The sequence below is a fragment of the Acanthopagrus latus genome, chromosome 11 (genome assembly GCF_904848185.1).
Source record: "Acanthopagrus latus isolate v.2019 chromosome 11, fAcaLat1.1, whole genome shotgun sequence".
NCBI lineage: Eukaryota > Metazoa > Chordata > Actinopteri > Spariformes > Sparidae > Acanthopagrus > Acanthopagrus latus.
The window spans coordinates 19,665,557-19,691,929 of NC_051049.1; the positions used below are offsets into that span (position 1 = coordinate 19,665,557).

At 41.1% G+C, this 26,373-nt stretch overlaps 1 protein-coding gene across 1 annotated transcript in view; it reads right to left on the reverse strand.

Annotated features, from left to right (window-relative positions):
• kdm4b (lysine (K)-specific demethylase 4B) overlaps positions 1–26,373 on the reverse strand; it is a 44,959-nt gene that overhangs the window by 5,477 nt on the left and 13,109 nt on the right. Inside the window, 13 exon segments of the mRNA XM_037113721.1 lie at positions 294–482; positions 3,187–3,295; positions 4,166–4,221; positions 4,475–4,551; positions 7,892–8,096; positions 9,450–9,610; positions 10,527–10,647; positions 11,037–11,278; positions 11,524–11,771; positions 11,998–12,194; positions 19,240–19,377; positions 20,995–21,098; positions 24,143–24,192. Coding sequence (XP_036969616.1) covers positions 294–482; positions 3,187–3,295; positions 4,166–4,221; positions 4,475–4,551; positions 7,892–8,096; positions 9,450–9,610; positions 10,527–10,647; positions 11,037–11,278; positions 11,524–11,771; positions 11,998–12,194; positions 19,240–19,377; positions 20,995–21,098; positions 24,143–24,192 — 1,897 coding nt within the window.

A 26,373-nucleotide genomic window follows, 5' to 3' on the forward strand; every position in this document is an offset into this window, starting at 1 on the left:
AATTGTTAAAAATCCATTTTCAGTTATACTGAAAAAAAATAACACAGAGTTATACTTTAACCAATGCTCCTGTCACTGGAGCAAATAGCATGAGATATTATCGCAGCAAAACTAAAAGCAGTAGATATAAACTTGACAGGAGTTAAACTCTCCAGAGGACACAGAATTTGGATTTTAGCTTCTGAAATAAATATATGTTTTTAAGAGAGCTCTGACTGAGCTCAGAAATTATCGGGAGGGCAGCCACTTCACTCCTTTCACTGTACAGTACCAAGATCCTGATCGATCCTTACCTTTGGAGGGACCCGTTTATGCTTGTGGCAAGTGACGGTCACCACATACGGCCAGTCAGCTGGCGTCATGACGACTCCAGCGATTTGGGCACAGGTGACGTGGAAAGAGGTGGCACATTTCTCAGACGAGCACTGGATGCAGGCGCCGCGGTTCTGATTAGCATTCTTGCTGTGGCAGAATACACACTTCTAAAAATAAAACAGAAAATAAGGAGTTAGGTTGGAGAAGAATTCCCCTCGACCTTGAGCTGGGATTTGTTTTTTTGCATTCACTTTCATGAACGTTCAAGGATCATGGGAACTGTATTACAAAATTACATTATTACATAATTGTATGTATAATAATGCCATTTGTGGCACTGCATTTTAGACAATAAGCAAGTACTGGTTTGTCTTTTAATGCCAGTGAACATAAACTTCTTATGATGTTCAAAACTTTTTCCCTCTTTCTGTTTATTCCTGCATGCTTCATAGAGTCTTGCATCACTTGTTCAACTTCTACTCTTTCGCAATCATACATGAATTTGCCATCCTCCCTTGGAGCATTTTCCTTTTCAAATCCCTTCATTCCTTCCCCACATCCTGAGTGTGAAATTACCACCAGCCAACAAAATATCTGCCTCTGGCCAGGAACCTAGTCTACTCTCCACCAAGACACTTCTACATCCAACACTCCAAACCCCCAACCTTTATTTTTCATTTTCAGTGCACTTTCAATCCTTCAACCCTTTATCTACCCCCCTTTGTCTTAACACTTTCATTCCTCACCCCTCATTTGTTCCTCGACCCTTGGGAAGGGACAAGGAAAGATTAACAGCATGTGCAGGAATTTGGCCTGTCATATTGAGTCACGTTCTATATACACAGATGTAGGTGTGTTTCAGAAACATCATTTCCCTTCAATTCCTGATAAGAACATCAAGACATCACCTGCCAGGAAATACATTTGATAAGAGAAAAGTCAAATTATAAATGTTCAACCCATGACAACAAGTTTCGATCGAACAGAAACCTATTACTCCAACAGCTTTGACAGGCGTCTCATCTTATGTCACTGCTATCTTTCTATGAACTGGTTTTATTGTGATGATCTATCATCACACACTATGTCTTTCCAATCCCTCATCCTTCCTTCTTCATCCTCCTCCCCCTTTTGACAAATCACACTGTGAGCAGCTATAGTGCAGCTCATGGCCGATCAATAAAAAATAAAAATTCTTTATTAAAGTGCCAATACTTCATTTTTGTACTGGTGCAGAAAGAAATGTACAACGGCTCTCAACAGAGCAGTGCTGTGTGATATTTCATGGGCTGGTATGGTTTATAGTTTTCTCCTGGCATGTCGACCTAAAAAAGAAACACTGCATGGCACTGAATCTATCCTCTTATGTATAGTACAGACTCCAAAATTGGAGAAGCAGTTAAAAGATGATAAAAATCATTTGTGTGTTGTTCCAATGCAACAGGAGAATTTACCTGGAATGACAGGTGAAAAATTGTTTTAAAAGGTTTTGATGATGATTTTTTAAGCAGCTTGCTTTTCCAAGCTTGAGGCTGTTTTCTCACAAGAAAAGAAATCCAGGTACCTGTAGGTGCAAGATGCAACACCACTATTGGGAGAGCTACATCTTGTGAGGATTCACTCAGCGTTACTGTGCCTGAGAAATTCTGACACAACGAAGACGAAAAAAGCTTCTATGAAATCTCTCCGTCCCTGAAAACCAAATGTTCAAAGATGGAGGGAAAAAACACAGACTGCTGAACACGGTGCACTATTAACTGGTTTCAAAGGTGCGTGTTCACATTTGATCTGCGCAGTCATCCGAATCATTAGACCGCAGAGCTTCTTCTCATCGCCTTTTAAGAAGACATGGAGGAAAGCTGCTTTGAAAGTCACCCAGCAAATGTCACCCAGCTTCTGTTTGATAGATTATTCAGAGGAGGAGAGGAGGGAGGTGACATTATTTGTAGATTTGTGATAATGCACCAGCAAGCACTGCAGCTGCCTGTGAAGTGGAATCAGGTGAATGGAGGGGGAGCAGAGACTGGGGAGGAGAACTGGAGGGCAGGACATGTGTTCAAAGACACGGCAGTATTGAGGAAATTGCCTCCTCCCCTTGGGATCAATTCAGTTCATTTGGCTCAGAAATGACAGCTAATTATTCAGTCATTCCCCTCAGCACATATGAGTTACCCCATGTCCTCCACAGCCACAAAAACATGATCTGTCCATTCACCATGAAAGGAGGACAATGGAGAGAGTGTCAGATAGAGTGAGCAGGAATAGGGATGGGAATGAAGAACCCATTCCAGTTGACAACTGTTTCAAAATTGTCTGACCACTTGGAATCGTTTGTCTCTGAGCTTATCAATTCCTTTCATGGATGCTGGTGTGGGTTTCTGACAGTTTCACACTGCAATATTATCGGGTCAAACTCATGTATCTGCGTTATGGAGGAGAGGTACAAATGATCCATAGCCAACAACAGTACTAGTTGAAATACCTGTAAAATGATCAGTTCCAAGTAAAGATGCAAACAACAGTGATGTGCTTTCATCTTCAGTGGTTAAACAACAGAGCTGTTGCCCACCTGAGTCACACGCAAGAACCTGTTTTCTACTCTGTTTCTACATTGTATTCACTTAGAGAAAATACAACTGCTTTGTTAATGCTGAAAAACTGTGAAGGCCTACTTTTTTCTAACCAGAAAAGTGATCAGGAGTCAATAAGGGAATTGGACTGATTAGCAGAACTGATAATGCCACCAGTCAATCGATAAAATCTTAAATCAGAGCACAAGATAACATTCAATGATATCTCTGAGAGAAGACTGGGTAGCCCTGCTTGGGTTTAAATGACTCCTGCCCGTCTCACTACACCATAGTTACTAACCAGATTCTTGCGTGATTCTGGAACAGCACTGACGTCCACTGGCTCCCTCTCGATGGCATTGACGAAGCGAGCTTCAGCCACAGCAATGGCACAGATGACATGGACCCACCTGGTTACAAAGGGAGACACGCCATAAAAACGTATGTCTTCAAAAATCCAACAGACTGCTATTGTCAACCTATGTGTCATTTTTTCAGCTTTCTCCAAAGATGTTCTGACACCATTATTTCCTTACTGATACCACTTCTGATACCTGGGCTTTGGGTATTGGCCATTAACAAGTACCAATCTGATACAAGTGTGGGTTTAAAAAATAAAGAAGAAGAGGAAGAAGATTTTAAATGCTTTGTAGCTGACATGTTAGTAGCTCTGTCTGACTCAAGTGAAATCAACTTCTTCTATAGTACTCTAAAAACAGTAGTTGCCAGGGGCAGCACAGTGCAACTTCCTGTACTGGCTTTGAGAGCAATTGATTTCCGGTGTTTAACACTGGGCAGAGCTTATGGAGTTAACGGGTAAGTAGCACGGTCCCTATGACGTGATGGTTCTAAATGACATGGTATCGGAGCAGTGCATAGACTCAAAGTACTCACCAATACCGGTATTGAAAAAACTTGACAAACTCTGTTCCAACAGCAATCTACAGAACTTGGTTGAATTTGTTAGAAGTTATGTGACTGTTTCATTACCTGTGTGTTGTGGTTTACTTCTCTTTTAATCTGATAACAGTGTTGCTTGATGTTTGTCCTTTTAGCTACCAAGTTTTATTCTGAATATCTTTAAGAATTAAAATGTCCAAACTGAACTAGATTCAATAAAATCATTTTTTATTGAAATCTCCTACTAAAATGTAATTGACATAACTTTTAACAATTATTTGGCAAAGACATTTTAATATGACCTCTGATGTTTTGTTACTTCTAATCGTCACAGCAAATTTGGCAAACTGCCACCTTAAAACCAAAGCACATGCACAAACCTTTTGTCTGTGGTAGTCTTCAAAGCTCCTCCCCGCAAGTTACAGAGACAACATTCCTGAAAAAGACAAAGCAAATGAGGATGTAGTTTAGGCAGCAAGGGACAGGTCAAACACAGATCTTCTGAGCTCTCATACCATGGATTGGTATTGTAATAGCTGTTGGGAAACTTAATCAACTAATCTTTACAGTATTTTAAAGTATTTTGTACTACTCCAATACATGCAGTCATGGAGAATATCAAACTGCTTTTCTGGACTTGGATTGGAGCCCTAAATGATTGTTGTTTTTTTTTTTTTTTAAAAACTTACCACTGTCCAGGCTCCTGCCACACACCGGGAGCACATCCAGGGTTCGGTGATGGACTCTGGCCTTACACCATAGCAACCTATGAAAGAGGAAAGATAAATAGCTTCAATATATTTCCTTTAACATTTTTACATTGAATGTTTCCAAAACACCATCTGGCTGCAGAAGAGTAATAATGAACAGTAATGATGGGCTCCATGGCAACTCAAACTCTAGCATTAATAAAAATGTTTATTAAAATACTTGGGTCCTTTTCTACAAACCACTTGACAAAACCAGCCACTTTGTTAGCATTATGAATCCTCTCGTCCCACTAATCTGAGCTCCTAAACCAGAACGATTGAATGTTTATGCAAAACCTAAAAAGGTCTGAATAATTTCTAAATTAATGTCCAATCCAAAACAATGAGAAGCAAAAGGCTTGAGTGTAGAGCTGCTGTTTTTGACAGAAGTTCTTTCTGCTTCATGTCCTCTTATCAATTGCAGCACTGCTTCTCCAGCTGAAGGTGCACTACAGCTTTAGGGATAATAGGAACCCAGGAGGGTTGGGGTGTGTGTGTGTGTGTTACTGACATGTGCACATGTCCTTGCTGTTAAGTATCTTGCTGCAGCATGACACATGCGATAAATCAACAAGCAGATATATCAGTGTAACTGTAAAAATACACCAGCAGTCAAAAGTTTGGACACGCTGTCTCATTTAATGGTTTCTCTTTATTTTCATGACTATTTACATTGTAGATTCTCACTGAAGGCATCAAAACTATGAATGAACACAGATGGAATTATGTAGTAAACAAAAAAGTGTGAAATAACTCCTCAAAGTTGCCACCCTTTGCTTTGTTGACAGCGCTGCAGACCCTTGGCCTTCTCTCAGTGAGCTTCATGATGTAGTCTCCTGAAAAGGTTTTCACTTCACAGGTTTGCCTTGTCAGGGTTCATTTGTGGAATTTCTTGCCTTCTTAATGGGGTTGGGACCATCAGTTGTGTTGTGCAGAAGTCAGGTTGGTACACAGCTGACAACCCTGTTTGACTGCTGATTGGTTCTTGCCATAATATGAATTCTAACAGTTAAGCAAAGAGAAACGACAGTCTATCATCACTTTAAGAACTGAAGGTCAGTCAGTACAGAAAATTGCAAAAATTTTGAATGTGTCCCCAAGTGCAGTCACAAAAACCATCAAGCGCTTTGATGAAACTGGCTCACATGAAGACTGCCTCAGGAAAGGAAGACCAAGAGTCACCTCTGCTGCTGAGGCTAAGTTCATCCAAGTCACCAGCCTCAGAAATCATAAGTTAACATCACCTCAGATTAGAGCCCAGATGAATACCAGGCAGAGTTCTAGTATCAGACACATCTCTACATCAACTGATCAGAGGAGACTGCGCAAATCAGTCAAATAGCTGCTAAAAAAACGCTACTAAGGAAAAGAGACAAGCAGAAGAGATTTGTTTGGGCCAAGAAACACAAGGAATGGACATTAGACCAGTGGAAATCTGTGCTTTTGTCTGATGAGTCCAAATCTAAGATCTTTGGTTTCACCTGCCATGTCTTTGTGCGACATAGAAAAGGTGAACGGATGGTCTCTACATGCACGGTTCCCACCGTGAAGAATGGAGGAGGAGGTGTGATATGTGGGGCTGCTTTGCTGGTGACCCTGTTGGGGATTTATTCAGAATTGAAGGCACACTGAATCACCATGGCTACCACGGCATCCTGCAGCAACATGCCATCCCATCCGGTTTGTGTTTAGTTGGACCATCATTTATTTTTCAACAGAACAATGACCCCAAACAAATCTCCAGGCTGTGTAAGTGCTATTTGACCAAGAAGGAGAGTGATGGAGCGCTGCACCAGATGACCTGGCCTCCACAGTCACCTGACCTAAACCCATGATGAGATGGACCGCAGAGCGAAGGCAAAAGGGCCAACAAGTGCTCAGCAACTCTGGGAACTCCTTCAAGACTGTTGGGAACCATTTAAGGTGACAACCTCATGAAGCTCATCCAGAGAATGCCAAGAGTGTGCAAAGCAGTAAGCAAATCAAAGGGTAGCTATTTTGAAGAATCTAAAATACAAAACATGTTTTGAGTTATTTCACACTTTTGTTGTTTATTACATAATTCCATATGTGTTCATTCATAGTTTTGAAGCCTTCAGTGAGAACCTACAATATAAATAGTCATGAAAATGAAGAAAAACATTAAAAGAAAAGGTATGTTCAAACGTTTGACTGGTAGTATATTCTTAACATATGCCACAAAATGTGCATTCATTCTATTATCTGCACAATGACTGATGTTAACATGTGGCAATGAGAAGTAGAGACAAGCACAGTGATCCCATGGCTCATATAGAAAGTTAACAAGCTGCCTTTTCGTTCACGCTTTGCTTAAACAGAAGCCATATCCCCTAAAAGTCAGCTTTCTTTGTAAAAAATGGTTAAGAGCGGAGAGCACAGTAAATAAGAGCTAGGGAAGTTTATAGTGTGCAGCCTTCAGAGAGGCCTTTGCGTTGCTTGAGCAGCCACTTAGCTAGTTTACCCTGAGTCAAGGAGAGTTAAACTATGAAGCCTCACTGAGAGTGGTAGCAGGGGAATTGAACAGACAGGTTGTTACACTGCTGTAGTGGAGTCTCATACTCTGTGCCTCTTATTTTTCAACTCTATTCTCAAGGGTTCAGAAATAAAAAGCTGTGAATAAAGACGAGTGGTGAAATGCCCAGCAGAGCCTGTCTGTAAAGCTTGTCAGTCCATGTATCTGTTTGTAGTTGGTGGAGTGCATCGCTTGGAGTGTTACAACTCAAACTGCAGTGTACCCACAGCTGCTAGCTTCCTCCACACTATCAAACATAACTTTTCTACAACAATACACACAAGGACCTTTTGCTATTTTTTTAATCCACAAATTAATGTGAAACAATGAAGACATTATATACTTCGCTGCATTACACATCCATTAGGATGTATATCCCACATATGTATATGATGTTAACTACATTTGCAAATGCAGCAATCGCCTTAATAGTGAGATTTTTTTAAACCATATTTCACAAAGTCAATAAAAACAAATGTCAAAATGCAGGTTTAGACCTGAGGCTGTTCTGAGAGACTATACTCATAATTCAAAGAGCTTCATCAGTGTCTAAGATAGAATTAAGCTTCCTGCAGCTGTGAGCTGACTATTGACTCTTCATTAACAGCATACAAACACTGTGTTGTGTTCACATTTATTTCGACAGCTCATCTTATGGAAGCCCCCTTTAGACATAAATGGAAAAACAACTTTTTATCTCCTGCAGCTGTTCCTGGGTTGTTATTACTCCACTGCTAATAGGGCTGAACACACTATGATTGGTCCCAATGTTACTCAAATATAGCAAGCATCCTTTAAGATGTGTTGACTGGTTTTATACTTACTGGAGTGAACCTGCATGTGGCAAGATGAACAGCGGAGCAGAACACTGGTGCCATCCTCTGCAATGTGATAGTTGGTGGGCGGAGGCTCAGTGTTGCGTGCACCGACGCTGAAGCACATTTCTGGGACCAGTGGACGAGTCCGACTGCCATGCTTAGGAAGGGAGGCGCGATGGGCGTCGGGTGAAACAAAGACGTCTTTCTGTGGCTGGAGAGGCCAGAAATTGAACATAATGCAGTTAGTGTATTTTAACCATGTTGATTATTGGTCAGTCTTTACAACAGCTGGTGTGCATTTAAAGAGGATAGTTTTGATAATTAACAATAGGGGTGTCACGATTCTCCAAATCCTCAACTGGATTAAGTTTTTCCGATTCTCAGGTCATGGTTCGATTCAATTCTCGACTAGACTAGACTAGACTTTTATGTACGGTAATATAATATCTGACCTTTGTTCACAATGTACCACACTACATTGTCAAATTTAAAACATTTATTAACAACATGATGTCACAATAACTTATATCTTCCGTCAACTGGAAACTTTAACAAAATAACCTGCCATCTAGTTTCCGCAGAGCTTGCAAACTGTGGCTTTTTTGTCAACATAACTCACTGGAAATCCAAATTACTTCCACACCAGCGACTTCAGTGAAAGAGGAGGGGGTTATAGTTCTGTCTATGGGTCTCTTGCATCTGCAGTTGCCATTGTTGTAAGAGTGGTGTAGCCCCCTTCAGGAATAAGGCAGAGTGTGAGGGGTGAGTCGGCGAGCGAGAGTGAGGGAGCGTGCATATGTGTGGACGGTGAATGAATGGGAGAGGAGGGAGAAGCGAAAGGAGTAGCAGGAGTAGCGACAGCAATCAAGCAAGCAAGCAAACCTCCCCTGTGCTTCCCGACCACGGTCCGGGAGCCGAACAGGAATGGTCTAACACCATGCTATCGTTTGGCTGGCTGTAGCTAATAGCTACTGGCTTAGCTAGTAGCTAAGTTAGAGGAGGTTGACTCGCAGCACTTCAACACATGCGTGTTTTTTTCTGCTTGGCAAGCCGACCAGACGGGTGACATGGGGGTGTGGCGTCATCGACAATTCCATTTTTTAATTTGAAGTTTGAGATTGTGACTTAATTTCAGTCGATTTTGATGTAAAATCGAAATCGCAACACCCTTAGTTAACAAACATTTTTTTGTTAAACTTACATGAGAGCTGCAAAGATTTGTCAATAGAAACAAAATAGCTGGCGACTATTTTTCCAGCAAACATTTGTTGGTCCCAGCTTCTTATATGACAGGACTTTTTGGTGAGCACTTTTCACAACTTCTTTTCATACTTTATGGACTGAAATTAAATCACCTAAGTGTGAAAGTAATATCCAGATTATCCATAACGTTAATCATCCTTAGTTGAAGCCCTAACCTAAACTACTGCTACTCAACATCACTTGTGCTAACACTGCTGAACTAATACATACAATACTACAGATTTTGTGACTACTACTTCAAATCACTACCAATTCTAGTTCACTGAAACGTATGTGCGTGTGCTGCAGTTTGTGGCTGTACCTTTGCATAAGGACAGAAGAGCGAACAGATCGCACAGTACGGTTGGAGTGCTGCCACTGCAGCATTGAAGGCCTTCTCTGCCAGGAAGTTGGGTGACTGATTCTGCCACAGGTGCTCCTGTTTCTTCATGTCGCTTTCCAGCGGCATGGGGGAGGACAGCTCTGTGGGTAAAAAAATAAATAAATAAAGACATTAAAGAAATGCTGCTCAAAGACATAACAACAATCTGAAGTCAGTGACGCACACAGAAGCGACGTTGGAGGAATCCTCATTGGTAATGATTTTACTCTGAAATGCATGTGAAGCATTTTTGGAAAAGCACAAGGATCTTTTTTAATAAGGGGGCCCTTGCCAAGAAACAAATATAGCACATTCTGTTCCAGACAATAACAACACCATTCCTGATATAATTGGCCGATGAGCACAAATAGCACAGACGTCAACAACTTGCTGTTGTGGGGTCTGCAATCAATTTTTCAGTGAAGCCCCTGAAGCTACTGATCCAAAGTGTTTGTTAAACCTGGACACAAGGCAGGAAGAACTCTTCAAAAGCTTGCCATTGAACTCTCTCTCTCTCTCTTCTCCCTCTCTTTCTCCTTGTACCCCATCCACCCTTCTGAAGGACAGGCCCAGAGTCGGGTCCCCTGCTGCCAACTTAAAGTGACTTTGAAAGCAGGTAATTGGAAGTCATGATCCCCGGATCAATAAGTGTCAGTCAGAAAATGAGAAGAAACAGACAGAAGGGATGGGGAGTGAAAAGAGGCCTTGCAGTCTTGATTTCATTATCCCCACAAGGAGCTTTAGTCCTGCTTGTTTTTCTTTCTCAAGATCGATAATCAAAACAAAAATGGTGTGTCTTCTTCATTTTAAGTAGCGTGATGAAGTAGGGGATAGAGGGAAAGAAAGCATAATTATAGATGAAGATCATCTATAATTGCATCATCATTTTTGGTACATTGTGTGTGAATGATCTTAAAATGTTACTGTTAGTATTCAGCAATGATTCACTCTTTTCAACTTTTTAAAAATTCACTCATATACTCAAGGTTAAATAAATGTACGGTGACGCGTGCACACCTTTTTCGCTGGTCGGATCTTGCTTTAAGACGGACAAAGGGGAGCGTTTGGGTGGCTTGCTGAGGGGGTGACGGCGACTCTTCTTGACCTCTGTTGGCATCTTCATCTTGGAGAAGCATGCCTGATAAAACGCAAGATTTCAGTGTTTTGACCTTGACATATGCAGCAGCAAATCATTACAATCTTTTCAAAATATTACAAGGTAAAATTGATTTTGTAAACTGTTTACTATGGACACGTGGTTTCTATAAATTGCCATCTGTGAAACAGTCTGATTCTTTTAGAGGATTAAATTTGTGCATCAAACTGATCTCAGTAACTGTTGGTATGCTGCAGCTGAAAAACAATTAACATTTAGAGGTTCAACTCTATTTTCAGATCAAGCAACTTCATTTTTCCATATTGAAATAGCACCAACTACTGAGTTAGATGAATAAGTGTGCTGTAATGCTGGACGCAAGTACATCTCAAAGGGAAAAACACAATTGACTTTGATCTGAATAGTCTTACCTGGGTGGCACTCACATCCAGCTTGTTGTCTGCTGGGATGTCACTCTGTTTTGGGATAGGAGGTTTCGCCACCTCTGCAGCAAAACTAACATTATTTGAAGTCTTCATATTGGATGTAGCAAACTGCTCAAATGCTTCCTCAAACCCAGTGATGGAGTTGTGGGTATTTGTAGTCTTCTTCGGCTTTTTGGGCTTCTTTTTCTCAATGTCCTCCATCAAGTTCTGAGGTTTGGCCTCAGGTTCTGTTGTTGGCAAAGAGAATCGGTGGAAAACAAACTTCATTCATCACAAACTTTGAGGAGGAAGGTGACATTTGGAATTTGTAATGTTTTGAGTTAAGTTTAGTTTTCCATATTTCATGAACCAGCAGCAAGAAGTTAAAAAAGATCGAGTAAAATTCAAAATAAAACAACTAAGCTGGTTTTGAACACATAGGTATGTGACACAGATAGAAAAATATTTATCTTAATGCTTAAATTGTCCTCACCCTCTACAGCTGGAGCCTCTGCTGCCTTGGCAGCGGCCTCAGCAGCCTCCTGCTCCTCACGCTCCATGGCCTCCAGGGTCATCATGGCCTCTTTGGCTAGACGTTCCTCCCTCTCTTGTCTCCGCTGGGCCTCACGCTCCTCAACCTGACGCTGGTAATCAGCAGCATTCAGCTCAATGCCCTCCTCTGCCAGCACTTTCACCTCCTCCAGCTTTAGACGACGAAGCTGCTTCATCTTCTGCATGGCTCTGGGGTGGGACACAAAGACATGTAATAATTCATATGTATGTCTATCTATTGCAAAAGCCTCCATGTATGTTTGGGAAAGTAGCACATGAGACTCAAGACTGTCACAAACTGTCATGTAGTGTGAAAACCAGAACAACTTCAGGTTTTCCCGGTTACAAGAGATAAATTTTTGTAAGAATGTCAAAACCTCAGAATTTGGACACAATGTGCAGTTTGACCTCTCACCTTCGCAGTAGGTTTGCCCGATGGGTTACACGATGCTGCCTCCAGCGCTCCAGTTCGGGGCTGCTAAGCTCAGTGGCCTTAAGGTGGTCCAACACCGCGGTGTCCTTGCCCTGCTTCCACAGCTCGTAGCGATCTGGCTGCAGGCAGCGCACAAACACATCCATGGAGATCTTCACCATGTCCTTACGGCAGGTACACTAGAGAAGAACAAGCGAAGAAAGAAGATGACTGAAAGTTAGAGAATAGCTGCAGGTAAGGCATGGAGCAAAATATGTTGCAAGGTAAAAAAAAAAAAGAAGAAGAAGAAGAAGATGAAAATGCTCGGCCGTGGGAGGATGCTACTGAGCTGAACTGGAGCAGGTGCTACAGATGACATTGTTAGCTTTTACTTTTAGACAGAAAACTCTGCAAAGAGTGATCAAAAGAGGACGTTAACAGACTTTGGCACACTGATGAAGAAGCCCAAAAAACGAGGATGGATCGAAGAGGATGGTAACTAACAGCAGGGGAGAGCAGCAGCAATCACACTTTTCAGAGATGGTCTTTGAACTTAAATTAGATGAATTCATATAACGAATTTGTAATGTTTTATAATTAATTTATCATTTTATTCACATGAAAGGCACGTGTGTTATGCACTCTGCCAAGAACGAGTCTTTCTTCTCATTGCTGAAGAGGTTTTACTGAGGTAAACATTTATATGCCCAATTTTGTATTTGAAATTAGTGCAAATAGCAAACCTGTTTAACCTAATTAGATCCATTATATGGAGGGAGAGACATTAATAAAACATTTATGCAGCCACTGTATAGGATTTACAACATATTTACTAGTATTATTTACTGGTATTATACACAGTACTGCAGTTAGGAGTGAAAAGAGGACATTGTGTATAAACAAGTAAATATGGTAAGGTTGAATTTGAACTGAGGGATAACCCTAACCCTACATTTAATCATACAGTGTAATGAAACTGGTTCTGTAGAGGAAACCCATGCAAGCACGAAGAGAAGATGACAGGATTTGAACACATGATCCTCTTACTGTGAGGCAATTGTGCTAACAACAGTGACACTGTGCTGGCTCTTGTTTTACCATATAACAAGAGGCATATAGTTTAGAGTGCAGCAATCTCCACGAGAAAAACACAACACACACATCAGACAGGCGATGAGGTTACAGTGAAGTTGGCAACAATTGGCGTCCCACGAGTTAAAAAAAAATTTGCAATGAGCAGATGTACTTTCAAGGTCCTGTGCATAGGATTGAGTAGTCTCCATCTTTTTAGTCTGCACAACTCTTGCCTTATTGTTCCTATGGTGGCTGCTGAAAAGGTGAGAAATGAAGAAGGCCCTCCTGATGTTAGATTTGTCTGTTCTGGGCTAATATAAAAAGGCATAAGTGGAAGAGGTCCTACTCCCTCTGTAGATACAAAGTACTTATTTTAAGGTTATGGAAACTCAGCCTTCAGGTGATTATACACTAATGATGACAGAAAACTTAATTATGAAAGTTAATAAGTTACAATTCTGCCCCTAAATCCTACACACTGGAACTCTAAAATAAGTCAGTCAAATATTGCAAGTAATAAGCCTTTGGTAAATGTGGTAATGTGCAAATAGTTCAGAGGTAAATGACAGTGATAGCTACATCCTATGAGCACTTACACCTCAAGGTGACTCCACAAACCTTCATAATGACAATACAGGTCAATGAATCCTTCTGCTGTCTGGTGACATGAGGAGCAGCAGAGCTTTTAAATGAAACCACGGTGCTGAGTGTAAGAGAAAATGGCAGCTACAGCAGAGAGAAGTTTGGAATGAAGGAAACAAAAGGAGAGAGATGAAACAAACAAAGATGGGGGAGGAGAGGGAGGGATGGATGGGGAAATATTTTCCTTTTGTGCTTTGTTTGCTGTATTACATTCTGGCCCTATTATTTCCCGAGCTGTACTGGGAACCTTATGTTCAATTACTGGAAACACAGCAGCTCGCCCTCCCCAGCAAAACAATATCCAGCCTACATCTCATCTAGTCATCACTTGACAGACGGAAACATTAAAATATGGAGGGGGGGTTGGTTGAGTGGAAAGTGGGAACGGAGAGGGGGGCAAGTGAGCATGGGTGCAGCTGATTGTTACAATCATGAAACCTTTAATAAAAACAGCAACATGCCAGAAAACTACAGAGGCACAAGAACACCAGATAAATATCGCTCCTGCACTGATTGTACCTGGCAAAATGTGCTTTTTGCTACTGTAAAAGGATTGAATGGCTGATTTTATTTTCATGAAACTATTAAGAGGTTATAGAGATTGTTGCCATCCTCAAGGGCCAGGACAAGTTCCATTTTATTATCATATAAAAACTTAATTAGAGGAGGGAAACTGATTTGGAAATGCACAAGATCTGAGAAAACAAAAACTCGCCCTGAGGCAGGCAGTCAATGAGCCCTGAAGTATACTTCAGCTCCTAATGAAGCTAAATTGTTGGAGCCACAGAAAACCCAGAGCCTGGGGACTCTATGGATCTGTGGATTCAAAAGATGTGCCAAGAACTGATAGCAAGACAGGGTTTTAGTCTGACCTGTGTGACCTGACCAACAGTAACTGGAAAAGTGTGATTATACACAATTCTTGACGATGGCTTTGATGAGGACAGCAATAACCAGAGAGATGATCCAAAAAATTTAGATTGATCTGTCAAGTAGTCACAATTTGTCAAGATGCTAAATATCATCACACACTCTCCTAAAAACTACTGTGATGAGATAAAAACGAATCTGAGGTTTATATCATATCTGTTCCACAACCATTTTTTAACTGAGATGCACACTAGAGAGAAAATGCTGACCAAAAAATCCAAATTATTCAAATTTTTCTTTAATTCCCTTCTTTATCTATTATTATACACCACAATCCAACAACAACTGCTTAATATCTTGAATAGAAAGAGGGAGATATATAAATGTCTGATCTACAGCTGGGAAAGCCATACACCATTTGATATTGTGTGCATGATAAACAGTTTATAGAGCATTGTATTGTATCTCTCTAGTATATGTTGCACCAAGTTTTCCTTTTTTAAATGTCAGCAATATTTCAACTGTGATGAAACTGTTCCCACTAATCTCACTGTGTGGCCCCAAGTCTCTGATCTGCTCATTCATTATATTATGGCTGCTCTCTAATAGCAGCAAATAGTGGCAGGGTGCACTGGGCGTTACAGAGCTCATCTTAACACTGGAGGGATCTGATGCAACCATCCTTAAAATAAGTTCATCAATCAACCACATAAGATGTAACTGCACTAGAAACAGAACTTCTGGAACAGTAACTTTCACCAACATTGGGACATAGAATTCTTGGGGCTTGTCATGTTAGCACCCTGCCTCAGTAAATGCAATTTAGAAAGATTCTGATCTGTGATGTTCTGGAGGTTTATAGCGGTAAATGCTGCCAATGGACTCAAATCAAAGGTCACTGATGTGACCAAGAAAGTCTGGGTAAACTGTCTTTATTGAATGTGTGAGACATATTTTTGTGAAAACCCCTGAGAACATGACAACACCAAATGTGACTAAGTGTCCTTGTAAACTCACTGGGAGAACAATGGAAATTATTTTCTACTGCTAGGTGTGTGCGTGTGTGTGTGTGTGTGTGTGTGTGTGTGTGTGCGCGTGTGTGCATGTGCGTGTGTGTGTGTGTGTGTGTAGCAGATAATCATGTTTTGTGTCAGTGGACACAACCCATCTTAGGCTCCAGGCAGCATTTTCTACAAGAACAAGACTCTTATCAGTTCTATAATGCAGTAAGCCTACCACACAAGAAGAAGAATACATATTGTGTATTGGCTATCATGGGCATAGGTTGCACATAAGCAACATCTAATAACAATTCAGCATGTCCAATCACAGCATGTCTGGCCACGCCAAAACTAGACATGTCTGCAAACAAATATCAGCGTGCACAGTGAGTCCTCTACAGTTCACTCTCAAGATGAAAAAGTGATGTGATTTAGTCTAGAAACTGGGAGGATGATTTCTGCTTCTCTCCCAGACAGAAAAATCACCATGGAAGCCTGCGGGAACAGTCGCAAAGTGTGTTTGAGCACCAAACAAATCGAGAGAGGCTTTCATTGAAAACACTACAGGGCCAGAACATAGGAACTGTTAACATTCAGCAGCATAATGGTGAAGCAGACATAACTATTTATAACTACTAGAAATAATCTGCAAGATCCTTTTTGCCATCTGCAGTGCCTCGGTGGGCTCCAGCTGAACTCCTCTCAATCAAACATGCCAAAATTGCATGTGCTTTATTCAAATCAGTGTAGCTATTTAAGCATAGCACAAACTACTTAAACCGCTTGACAGAGAGCTTTCTTAGCACTTGATTAAACTTTGTGACAACATCAATATAGTATGAACAGTGTGTCCCAGGCACCTATTGGCAAGGTGAGGTTATGTGGACAGGTGCTGTTTTTTGTGGGGTTTTTTAAGACGATTCCTAGTATAGTCAGTTTGAGTCTAGAGTGAAGAATGAGTCATGTCTGTGTAAGCCCTGGATTACAAAAATAAGAAATGAAATGGCTTGTGCTTAAAGCATAGTCAGAGAGGTTGAGGAGAAGGTTAATAAAGGCTGCAATGTCTGAAATAATGAAAGTCTAATTGCATGCTGACAGCATGGAAGGAGTGCTGACAGTGGGCCTTCTCTGACTGCAGGTGTGTTTGCTTAGTAAGTCAGACAGATGGGTCAGCAGTTGGGGAGCTTGTATTTAAGAAGACATGAAAAAGAGACGTGAAGAATGCCTGAGCTCACTCCCTCCTTCCCTCCTTCCTGTGCTGGCAGCCCCAAAACTGTGACAAATTTGATCCCGAGCCCCATCGTTCACTGTCCTATTTGGTGCTGACAGAATCAAGCTCAGTACGGGGAGGGCGGGAGAGGGAGGGGAGACGGCCTATCGAGTTAACAGATGACTGCTCAAGCCAAAGACAGAGAGAGAGAGGGAGAGATGAGGGGAGTTATGTTAAAGACCAACAGAGAATGAGAGACTTCATTGTTGCAAAGTAAGTGGCTGTTGTGGGTGAGGTGTATAACTAGGTGTATATGACAGAAGTTACGAAAATGAAATTGAAGTGGAAATAAAATTTCAGCCCAATATCTCACTGAGAAGGCAGCACAACACTATGCACAGTACAGGTCTTTACTTAAAACTAAACTCAATCACTTTTACTGCACATCGACAAGCAACATTTTAAGCTGACTGGAAAGGCTAAAACATGGAGTAACCAGGAAAAGTAGAGAAGAGCTATAAAGAATTTAGTTTTACTTACAATGTATCTGTCAGTTGCTCGTTCTATAAAATCTCCGAAAAAATGGTGTCTCTAAAAGCCCAATATATTGCGCTAAAATGTCTTGTTTTGTTCACTATCCAAAAGATATTCAGTATACTGTCATAGAGGAGCAAAGAAACCACAACTTTTTGACATAATCAATGGTGTAAGTAGTTGTAAATTAATATTCATTCTAAAAAATGCATTTAAATTTTGCCAGCACTCAATTCAATTCAACACTGCCCTGCACAAGTGAGGCTGACCTCAGAGACCCCCAAGAGTTTAGTTTTGGCCAAGGCTAAAGAAAGGACAAAGGTGTTATTTTTTTTTTCTTTCATTTTTGAATACTATTGCTAAAAGGGCTGGTTTGATCTCAAAGATATTACAAAACTGTATTTAAAAACGTGACTGAAAAACTCTTTGGGATCTGCAGGCATTTGGACTTTAATACCAAAAAAGGTAGCCAGTTCCTGTCAATATATAGACATTTTCTGAAGACAAATACACTCTCTAGATGTGTCTGTACTTAAGTGTTCGCTCTCAAGAACTAAGATGTTGAAAAGAGCCACTTAAAGTTGCTGTGGAAGCAAATGTCGCTGTCTTCATGTAATGGCATTATTTCGCTATGTTTTCTTATGGCAGTCAAGACAAAGGCTTAACTTACTGCCAGAAATATCAAAATGGTTCAAAGTACTTAACGAACCATTAAGGAGGAAATACAAAAAATATGCCATTTTGGGCAGCCACACCCAGTGAGGGGCAGCAGAGCATGAATGGGTTCAGGGTCTAGCTCACGACATACAGTACACCTGTAAAGAGTGATTTTAAACAGCACTGGATACGGGACAATCTGTGTGACCAGCATGCCACTCCACCACCCCAAGAGAATAAAAACATCAGTGTGAAAGACAAAGAAGGAGAAGGGGATAGACTGGCAGAAAGAGCCTGTCTCATCGGCCAAGCTGCTCTCTTTCAAATTCCTGTGTCTGTGTGCGGTGCTGCGCTGTCGGTTTGTCGACTCGGATTAGCAGTGCAGAGTGGACCGCTCTTCTTTATCAGACTGAGACAAGTGTAGGGGAGATGCTCCCTTGAGCACTGGGCAGGATGGAGGGAAAAACTGCTGGAGCCTGGACTACTGGTTTTTAAATTACAAGCGGCCACACGGGCAAAGTGGGAAAGCCGAAAATGAGAAACAGGGAGATGAGAGGGAGATGTACTTCTGCAAACTGGCACCTCATAAATCTGACATGCAGCCAAGTAGAGAGAAGGCAGGAAAAAAGGGACACATACACACATATGTGAACACTAATATGAAAGGGAAGAGAGAGGGAACTGAACAAGAAAATGAAGTGGAATGTAAAGAAAAGAGACAAGGGGGAGGTTCTTCCAGAGGACATTGTAGTTGGGCTCCAGTCCACAACCAACCCATACCCTGTCAATTTCATGCTCAGCAGCCCACAGGCAAAGCAGCAGTTTGAGTCAATGGAAGGATACGAGGGGACGGTTAGTGTCGGTAACAGATGGTGTGCAGCACAGAACCAGACGCTGCTTTTATATTTCGATATGATCTATTACTTCATCTCTTCAGAGAACCAAACAGCCAGAGCAGGAAGGCTGCAAAGTTGCTGCTGAATCACACATCGGATCAAACCTCTTCAAGTGTAGTGTTAGATGTGCGTACCCTGCCATGTGTAAGATGTTTACTTTTACTTCAAAATGTCATACCTTTTCTGAACAGATTCACACTTCTGATGCCAATAGTTTACAGTTTACAGAAAATAAGAAAACATTCACACATTCTGTTAAATGTGCATAGATCTCACTGTGGAATTTACCACTTTAATCTCTGATACACTGACTTCATCTCCTGCCACAGGATGAATATACTGTCCGTCTGTCTCATTTTACCTGGGTAGCCATCTTGCCGTAGTCCACCCAGCGCAAGGTGGCAAAGTTTGTGGACTCTGCGCAGTTGAAGCCATGATTGAAGCCAGCATGGTAGCCATAAGGAAAGGTGATCATAAATTCCCCTTCATTCTGAGTGATCTGTTCAGACAGAGCAGAAACAATTATTGTGACATTTCAGATTTTTTTCTAAATGCATAAATGAAAGAATTAATATATAAAAATGCTTCATGTGTGCATGTGTATAAAAGGTTTCTTAAATTCCCATCCCCCTTCTGCGAAACTAATTCCAACAGAGTCTCCACTAAAATTGAGATCAAGATGTATTAGCACCAAGTCTGTGCTGACAAATATGAATCTCATACTCACTAAATAAAAAACTAATTAGGTTTCTTGTGGAGGGAACATCTTCTCTAATTAGTCTGGGAGCAAACACTTGTTCAAGTCTTTCTTCACTTATTATGAATATGGTCATTTCTCGACAGTTTTGTTATCTTTATTGGACATTTAGTTTATTTTATAAATGCTTCCTTAAAAATTAGTTCATACTGGCTTTGGCCTTTAAAACACAATTTCAAAATCTCTAATCTAAAAATGTATTCCGTTGTAAATCATGAATTTCACATCCATAACATGTGCCATTGAGTTTCTCAGAGTTCAACTCCTCAGAAACAACCTCTCTCTACACTTTTCTGACTTGCGAGCAAAATTAATTCAGCGGAACATGACTGCTGCTCCAAGTGTCTTCCCATGAGCTCAGTGTTATTCTCAGAATGTTTAAAAATGTGAGGACAAGTTAAGCACATTCTTTTTTAATGTGTTGCCCCAAAACTTAAGCCCTATATGTCTGGTTGCTGATCTCAACTTCTTTGTGAATCCTGGATCCAGGCAATCAAAAGACACATCAAGCCAGACAAGGTGACAGGCATGAGGGGAGGAAACAGGAGTTGAGGCTGAGAGTGGGAGATGAACTTCCTCAACTAAAGGCAGTGGTTCAGATATCAAACGTCTTTTTTTTTGCTCTTGCAAAAGCACAAGAAGACGGTTTTATTTTTACCCATGAATCGAGAGAGATACTGTAGGTGTGTTACAAGTAACATGTTCGCTGTGATAATGATGTCCTAAGGGGGGAGTGAGAAGATTAATAGGCACAGGGGTAACAGTCTGCTGAAAGTAGAGAACTTTGTATGACTTAATTTTTGGACTGTGCGGATTTAGATGAACTAGTAAATCAAACTGAAACAGAAAGTTGGAAAATAAGCCAATTAATTTCCAATGGCAGCCACAAAAGAGGGTGTTACTCCTACTGTATCATTATTACAGCCTGTAGCAGTTGTAATGTTTGCGTCAAAGCTGCCTTGCGTTGTAATTCGTCATTCAAAATGAAACTCTCTTTTCTGCTGTTTATGCAAGACCCACGACTGCCATTAGGAGGAGGCAGTAAGAAACGCTTACCTTCAGTTCCTCTTTTAAATATAAGTCTCTCTCTTTATTTATTCATTTATTTATTTATTCATTTATTTTTCCCAAGCTCTTCCTATTCTAATAGAAAGCACTGCCAATGATTTAATATGTAAAAATGTTCATGTTAGGTTTTTAGCCATGGTAGATTTTAGTCACTTATTAGATAAAAAATTAACCGACAGTTAATAAGTATCCAGCAGCAGCACAGTGTTTGCCCCTTGCGCTTAGACAAAAATTAATAATATTTACATTTGTATTAAATTTATGTCACGCAAAGGACCGGTTGTCACTCACCCTGTCAAAAGGAATGCCATACATCTTCAGGATGGATGGAGATATCAGTGTCATCTTGTGGCGAAGAAAAGCATCACAGCCCTGGGAGCTTCCAGGGAAGAAGCCTGAAGGAGGAGAACAGAGAACATGGGATATGTGATCTCAAACATATTGTCTGATAAAATCATGGATAACTATTCAAAGACCAGCAGCTCCAGGACTGCAAACATTATGCAGCGATTTGTGTGGTAGTGCTACGATACGTGACATTAAAATAATATTGTGATATTTTTAGGCTATGTCGTGGTGCGTAAAAATCAATATTCTTTTTAACCAAATACCCCAATAACAATATTGCAGAGATGCTGTAGGGGTGAAAACTGTTTCTGCATATTAACTCTGAGATTTTGAAAAAAATCATCAACAGTAAGTCAATTTGATGTCCAAGTGTTGTATAATAACATATCACGATAAAAGAATATCAACAGATAAACAATATGCTGAAACACTGTTCTGAATATAACAATTCAGATGCTGTCTGATCAGTAGTAAGAATTCTGCACTTTATCTAAACCATGTCTTACTATATACGTGACATTTTCCATATGTATTGAAATATTTAAATGTATTTCAATTTGTATTGTTCCAAATGTTTCTGATGTAAGATAATAGAAAAATATTTAGTGATAAGATGTTGCTTTACAAGATTCTTTTTCCTGCAGTTTTGGAGGAGTGACTAGCTGGCAAGTGAGTATTTCAAAGAATGCCAGATAAGCTTTGCCAATTCAACTGATTTCCCCAGCAGAACTGTAGCCGTGTTTACTATATTATTGTTAATCCCACCACCTGGAAAAGGAAATCTGGTTTGCTATTGACATGGGTGTGAATTAATTTACTGCCTAAAGTGTGGAATAATCACATTAAAACAGTGCATGTAAATGCACTGTTTGTGTGCCTCCTGGTACAATTTAATGGGATACGTGCTGGATTGTATTATGTCTTCAAGAAAAGACTACCGTACACCAGAAAACTGGGACTGGGTGCTGCCACTTTAAAAATCTTGATCCCATTCAGCACAAACAAACAGAAAATCTTTTGCCTCAAGATCTACTTTGCAATGACAGAAAAGTATGTGTTGATATTGCACAATTACTTGAACTAAGAAGCAGCAGCACTAACAAGATTGCTGTTCAGAGATGACCACGTGTATTTACCATAGTCTCACTTGTTTACCGTCAATTATTGGTGTCTATGCCCATAAAGTCATTTGTCAAAAAGCATCTGCAGTCTTCATACTTAAAAAAAACAAAAAAACTCTCATTTGACTGCAACTATACAGCAACTAAAATTAATATAAGCTACAGCACACATGCATAGCTACTGACACTTTGCAATGGCACTTTCATGTTGCAAAACAACCACCCTACTTTCTTAAAAACCCAGACTGCTTTGAGATCATAATATACCCCTCTGACATTTTGGGCTTTCGAAGCCCCAACTCTCTCTCTAAAACAAAGGCTTGCTTTTGCTCTTGGAGACAGAGGGACTCAGACTGTCTCTACATAATCAAAAGCAAGAATTTCTCTTCCATCGCTTGCTCTCCCACTCTTTACTGTCTGTACCCGCTGGTGCCTCAAAGGGGGGTCCGTCCAAGCCTCCACCCAGTTAAACTTTAATGTGACTGACAGTATAATCGGTGCCCATTTCATCCTTCATTTTCACTGCATTGTTTCAGCCTCTGTTCCACCCTACAAAGCAAAAGAGGGAGAGAGGGCCTCTATTCTCTCATCGCCTGCCTGCTTGTTGGAGCTGATAAAGGTGAATAATGTGCCGACAGAGCCCGAGTATTAATCCCCATTAAAATGCAGCTGGCTCTCTGAGCTCTCCGCGGGGTAATATTAACTTAAAGGCTTCATTCTGTCCTTTTGAGTTTGAAAATTAAGTTCCTGCCTCCAACCCTGCACACTCCCTTACCACCCCCCTACCCCCACCCAGTGAGTGTGAAGCCATGACTAAAAATAATGCGGAGATGAGGAGCGATAAGACAAACGGCTGTCGCTGTGTCAAATGTTTGGAGAGGAGTTTTCAAGTAACAAGACCATTGTCCCAGTCCCATTAGGCATTCCTACTGCACCCATAACCGTCTTTTTAGGACCTCGTAAACAGTTGGCTACCTGTGCTGACGATGGCTTTGATAGGTCAGTGGGTGCTTGTTAAATTAGGTTGGCATTGCTTTCCTCCCACTGACAGCTGCTTAGATAGCAGCACAGAGGAAGACTGCAAACTGTGACTGAAAGCTCAATGCAAAGATGAAGAGTGACAAAAAGCTGTATACAGTGTCTATTTTGAACTAAGCACTGAACTCACTATGAAATACGACTCCTTTGGAGTCTCTTATCAAATCTATTTAGGTTTAGTTTTCAACAGGTTTTTTGCTGCAGCTGCTGAGGAAATGCTCACTTCATTTATATCGAGGTCCAGATTAGAGACATGCAAGATTAGATAACTGGTCAACCTCGCTAGTCAAGACAATAAATACTAGCCAGTTGAATCGCACTTCCAAACTCTCAAGAACCCTGATGATAAATGTCTCTGGTATGTTTTGATTTGGGCTGTGACACCTATTGGGAGACTTGGGCTTGAGAAAGATTCCTCAAACTCATTCTGCAGAATGCTCAGTTGAGCTCAGCATCTACAGTCCTCCTGATCTTTTCAGTACAAGTCACTGCACACACTAAGTGCCTCAAGCTGCTTCTGCTCCTCAAGCTCCATTTAAGCACAGCCAGGCAAAATCTATGTTGTTGTATGACTTGAGAAAATGGGACATCAAAGTTTTTCACCAATTGAGTACATGCAAGGGTTCTTCACCATGCAGCCCACAGTGTTGACAAACTGTTTGGTTGTGAAGTCCACTGTGTATTAACAGTGTTGTGTGTGCTGTGTGTAACTGAGAGGTGCTATTTTACTTTGTTATTGTCCTGTGAAAGGGACAGCAGGTAGCTGTGCTTTAGATGTGTGCTAGTTCTGTGTACGTGCTAAATGTGAAGCATGTGTATTTCATGGTGCCTGCTAAACAGTTTGAAGCACTTTCACCTTCCCTTAATGTGACAAACAAGACAGGGTAAAATAGGCAAAAATATGGTTTTAATTGATATCATCAGTGCCTCACCTTGTGCCAGCCTCTCCAGCCTCTTTCCATGCTCAGGTGGGATCGCATACCTGTAGAGGGAGGGGAAAAAAGGTGATCAGTTTAGTGAAAGGTTGACCTGTTACCAAGAAAGAGTGCCAAAAACTTCTCACATTCAATAGTGTTTGCAAATAGTTAGAGACTCTGGTGGCCGGCCATAGTCTAAGTTTGTTTATTTGTCTCTGTTTTCACCAGTCATATTAGCGCTGTAGATCTCCAACATTTTCCACCGTTACTTCAGTAAAGTGTCTTTGCATGCACATGAAATCGTTTCCAGCAGCAACCTGAACCACACCGACCAGACACTATATAGTTAACGTAGCACCCATTGTCTTGTTTTAAAATTATTAATGCCCATGATTATCTGGTCTCTAAGTCAAGGTTAAGTCAGTCTGGACTAACAGGCTACAAAATTAAAAGTAATAGACTGATATTGACTATAGCTCATAGGCTTTTGCCAACATTGCATAGCCAGAGCTGTGTAGTAGAGTCAATTGTGAATGAATTGTTCTTTTGAAGTGCACCAGACAGATATACAGGTACATCTCAAAAAATTAGAATATCATGAAAAAGTTCAATAATTTTTGTCACTCATTTCAGAAACCCATATATCATATAGATTTATTACACATACAGTGCAATACTTCAAGCTTTCATTTCTTGCAATTTTGATGATTATGGCTTACAGATAATGAAAACCCCAAATTCAGTGTCTCAGACAATTAGAATATAGACTCATGGTGTCACACTCTAATCAGCTAATTAACTCAAAACACCTGCCAAGGTTTCGTGAGCCTTTAAATGGTCTCTCAGTCTGGGTCCGTAGGCTACACAATCATGGGGAAGACTGCTGACTTGACAGATGTCCAGAAGACAGTCACTAGCCATTTATGCTGGGCAGCAAGCTGCCAACTTAGCCATCTTTTTGCGGCTAGGTCCGCAGTTTTTGACAAGAGGGCGGCAAATCGGGGGTCTGTTTTGGGCTGCCAATTTGCCGCCTCGGAGGGTACACTTATTTCCGCCTCCATTGATATCTAAATACAAGGCGTCAATGTGCTGGCAACTGCATGAGATGGGCGGAGGTGTCAATGATGTGCACTGTTGTGCGACCCACAGCTGGAAAGTTTTCAAGCCAGGAAACAGCTGATCACAGCAGCTAGTCCATCACTTCATCCGTAGACGTCAAGATGAGCAACTGGACAGCCGCTGGCATCCAGGAGATGCTAGCATCTCCTCGGTCTCTGTAGCTGTCTTTGTTGTCCGCTTGTTGCTGTAGCAGCAAGCTACTGCCGGTTAAAGAACCCAGTTTAAAACTCCAATGGGGTGCAATGTAACGCTCTTATTTTGAAGACAAATTCGTTGTCACTGATCACTGCCCAACTTCGTGCTTCACGTCACATCACATGTTCACGCCTACCTCAGTGGCGGCTTTTGGAAAAGGAGGAATATCATGCCTCCATTTTAGAAACACATGGCTGCAGCAAATGTGCTGCCTTTTCTATCTAAAAAGGGCTACTGACACCCTCCACAAGGAAGGTTAGCCACAAAAGGTCATTGCTAAAGAAGCTGGTTGTTCACAGAGTGCTGTTTCCAAGCATATTCATAGAAAGTTGAGTGGAAAGAAAAGTGTGGAAGGAAAAGGTGCACCAGCAAAAGGGATAACTGCAGCCTTGAGAGGATTGTCAAGCAAAATCCTTTCAAGAATTTGGGGGAGCTTCACAAGGAGAGGCACAGAATCCACACTGCTTGAAGTCCAGTGTGAAGTTCCCACAGTCAGTGATGATTTGGGCTGCCATGTCATCTGCTGATGTTGGTCCACTGTGTTTTCTGAAGTCCACAGTCAACGCAACCATCTACCAGGGAATTTTAGAGCATTTCATGCTCAATTCTGCTGACAAGCTTTATGGAGATGTTGATTTCATTTTCCAACAGGACTTGGCACCTGCCCACACTGCCAAAGGTACCAAAAGCTGGTCCAAGGACCATGGTGTTAGGGTGCTTGATTGGCCAGCAAACTTGCCTGACCTGAATCCCATAAAGAATCTATGGGGTATTGTCAAGAGGAAGATGAGAGACACCAGACCCAACAATGCAGATGACCTGAAGGCCGCTATCAAAGCAACCTGGGCTTCCATTACACCTGAGCAGTGCCACAGTGCCTCCATGCCATGCTGCATTGATGCAGTAATTCATGCGAAAGGAGGTCCAGCCTA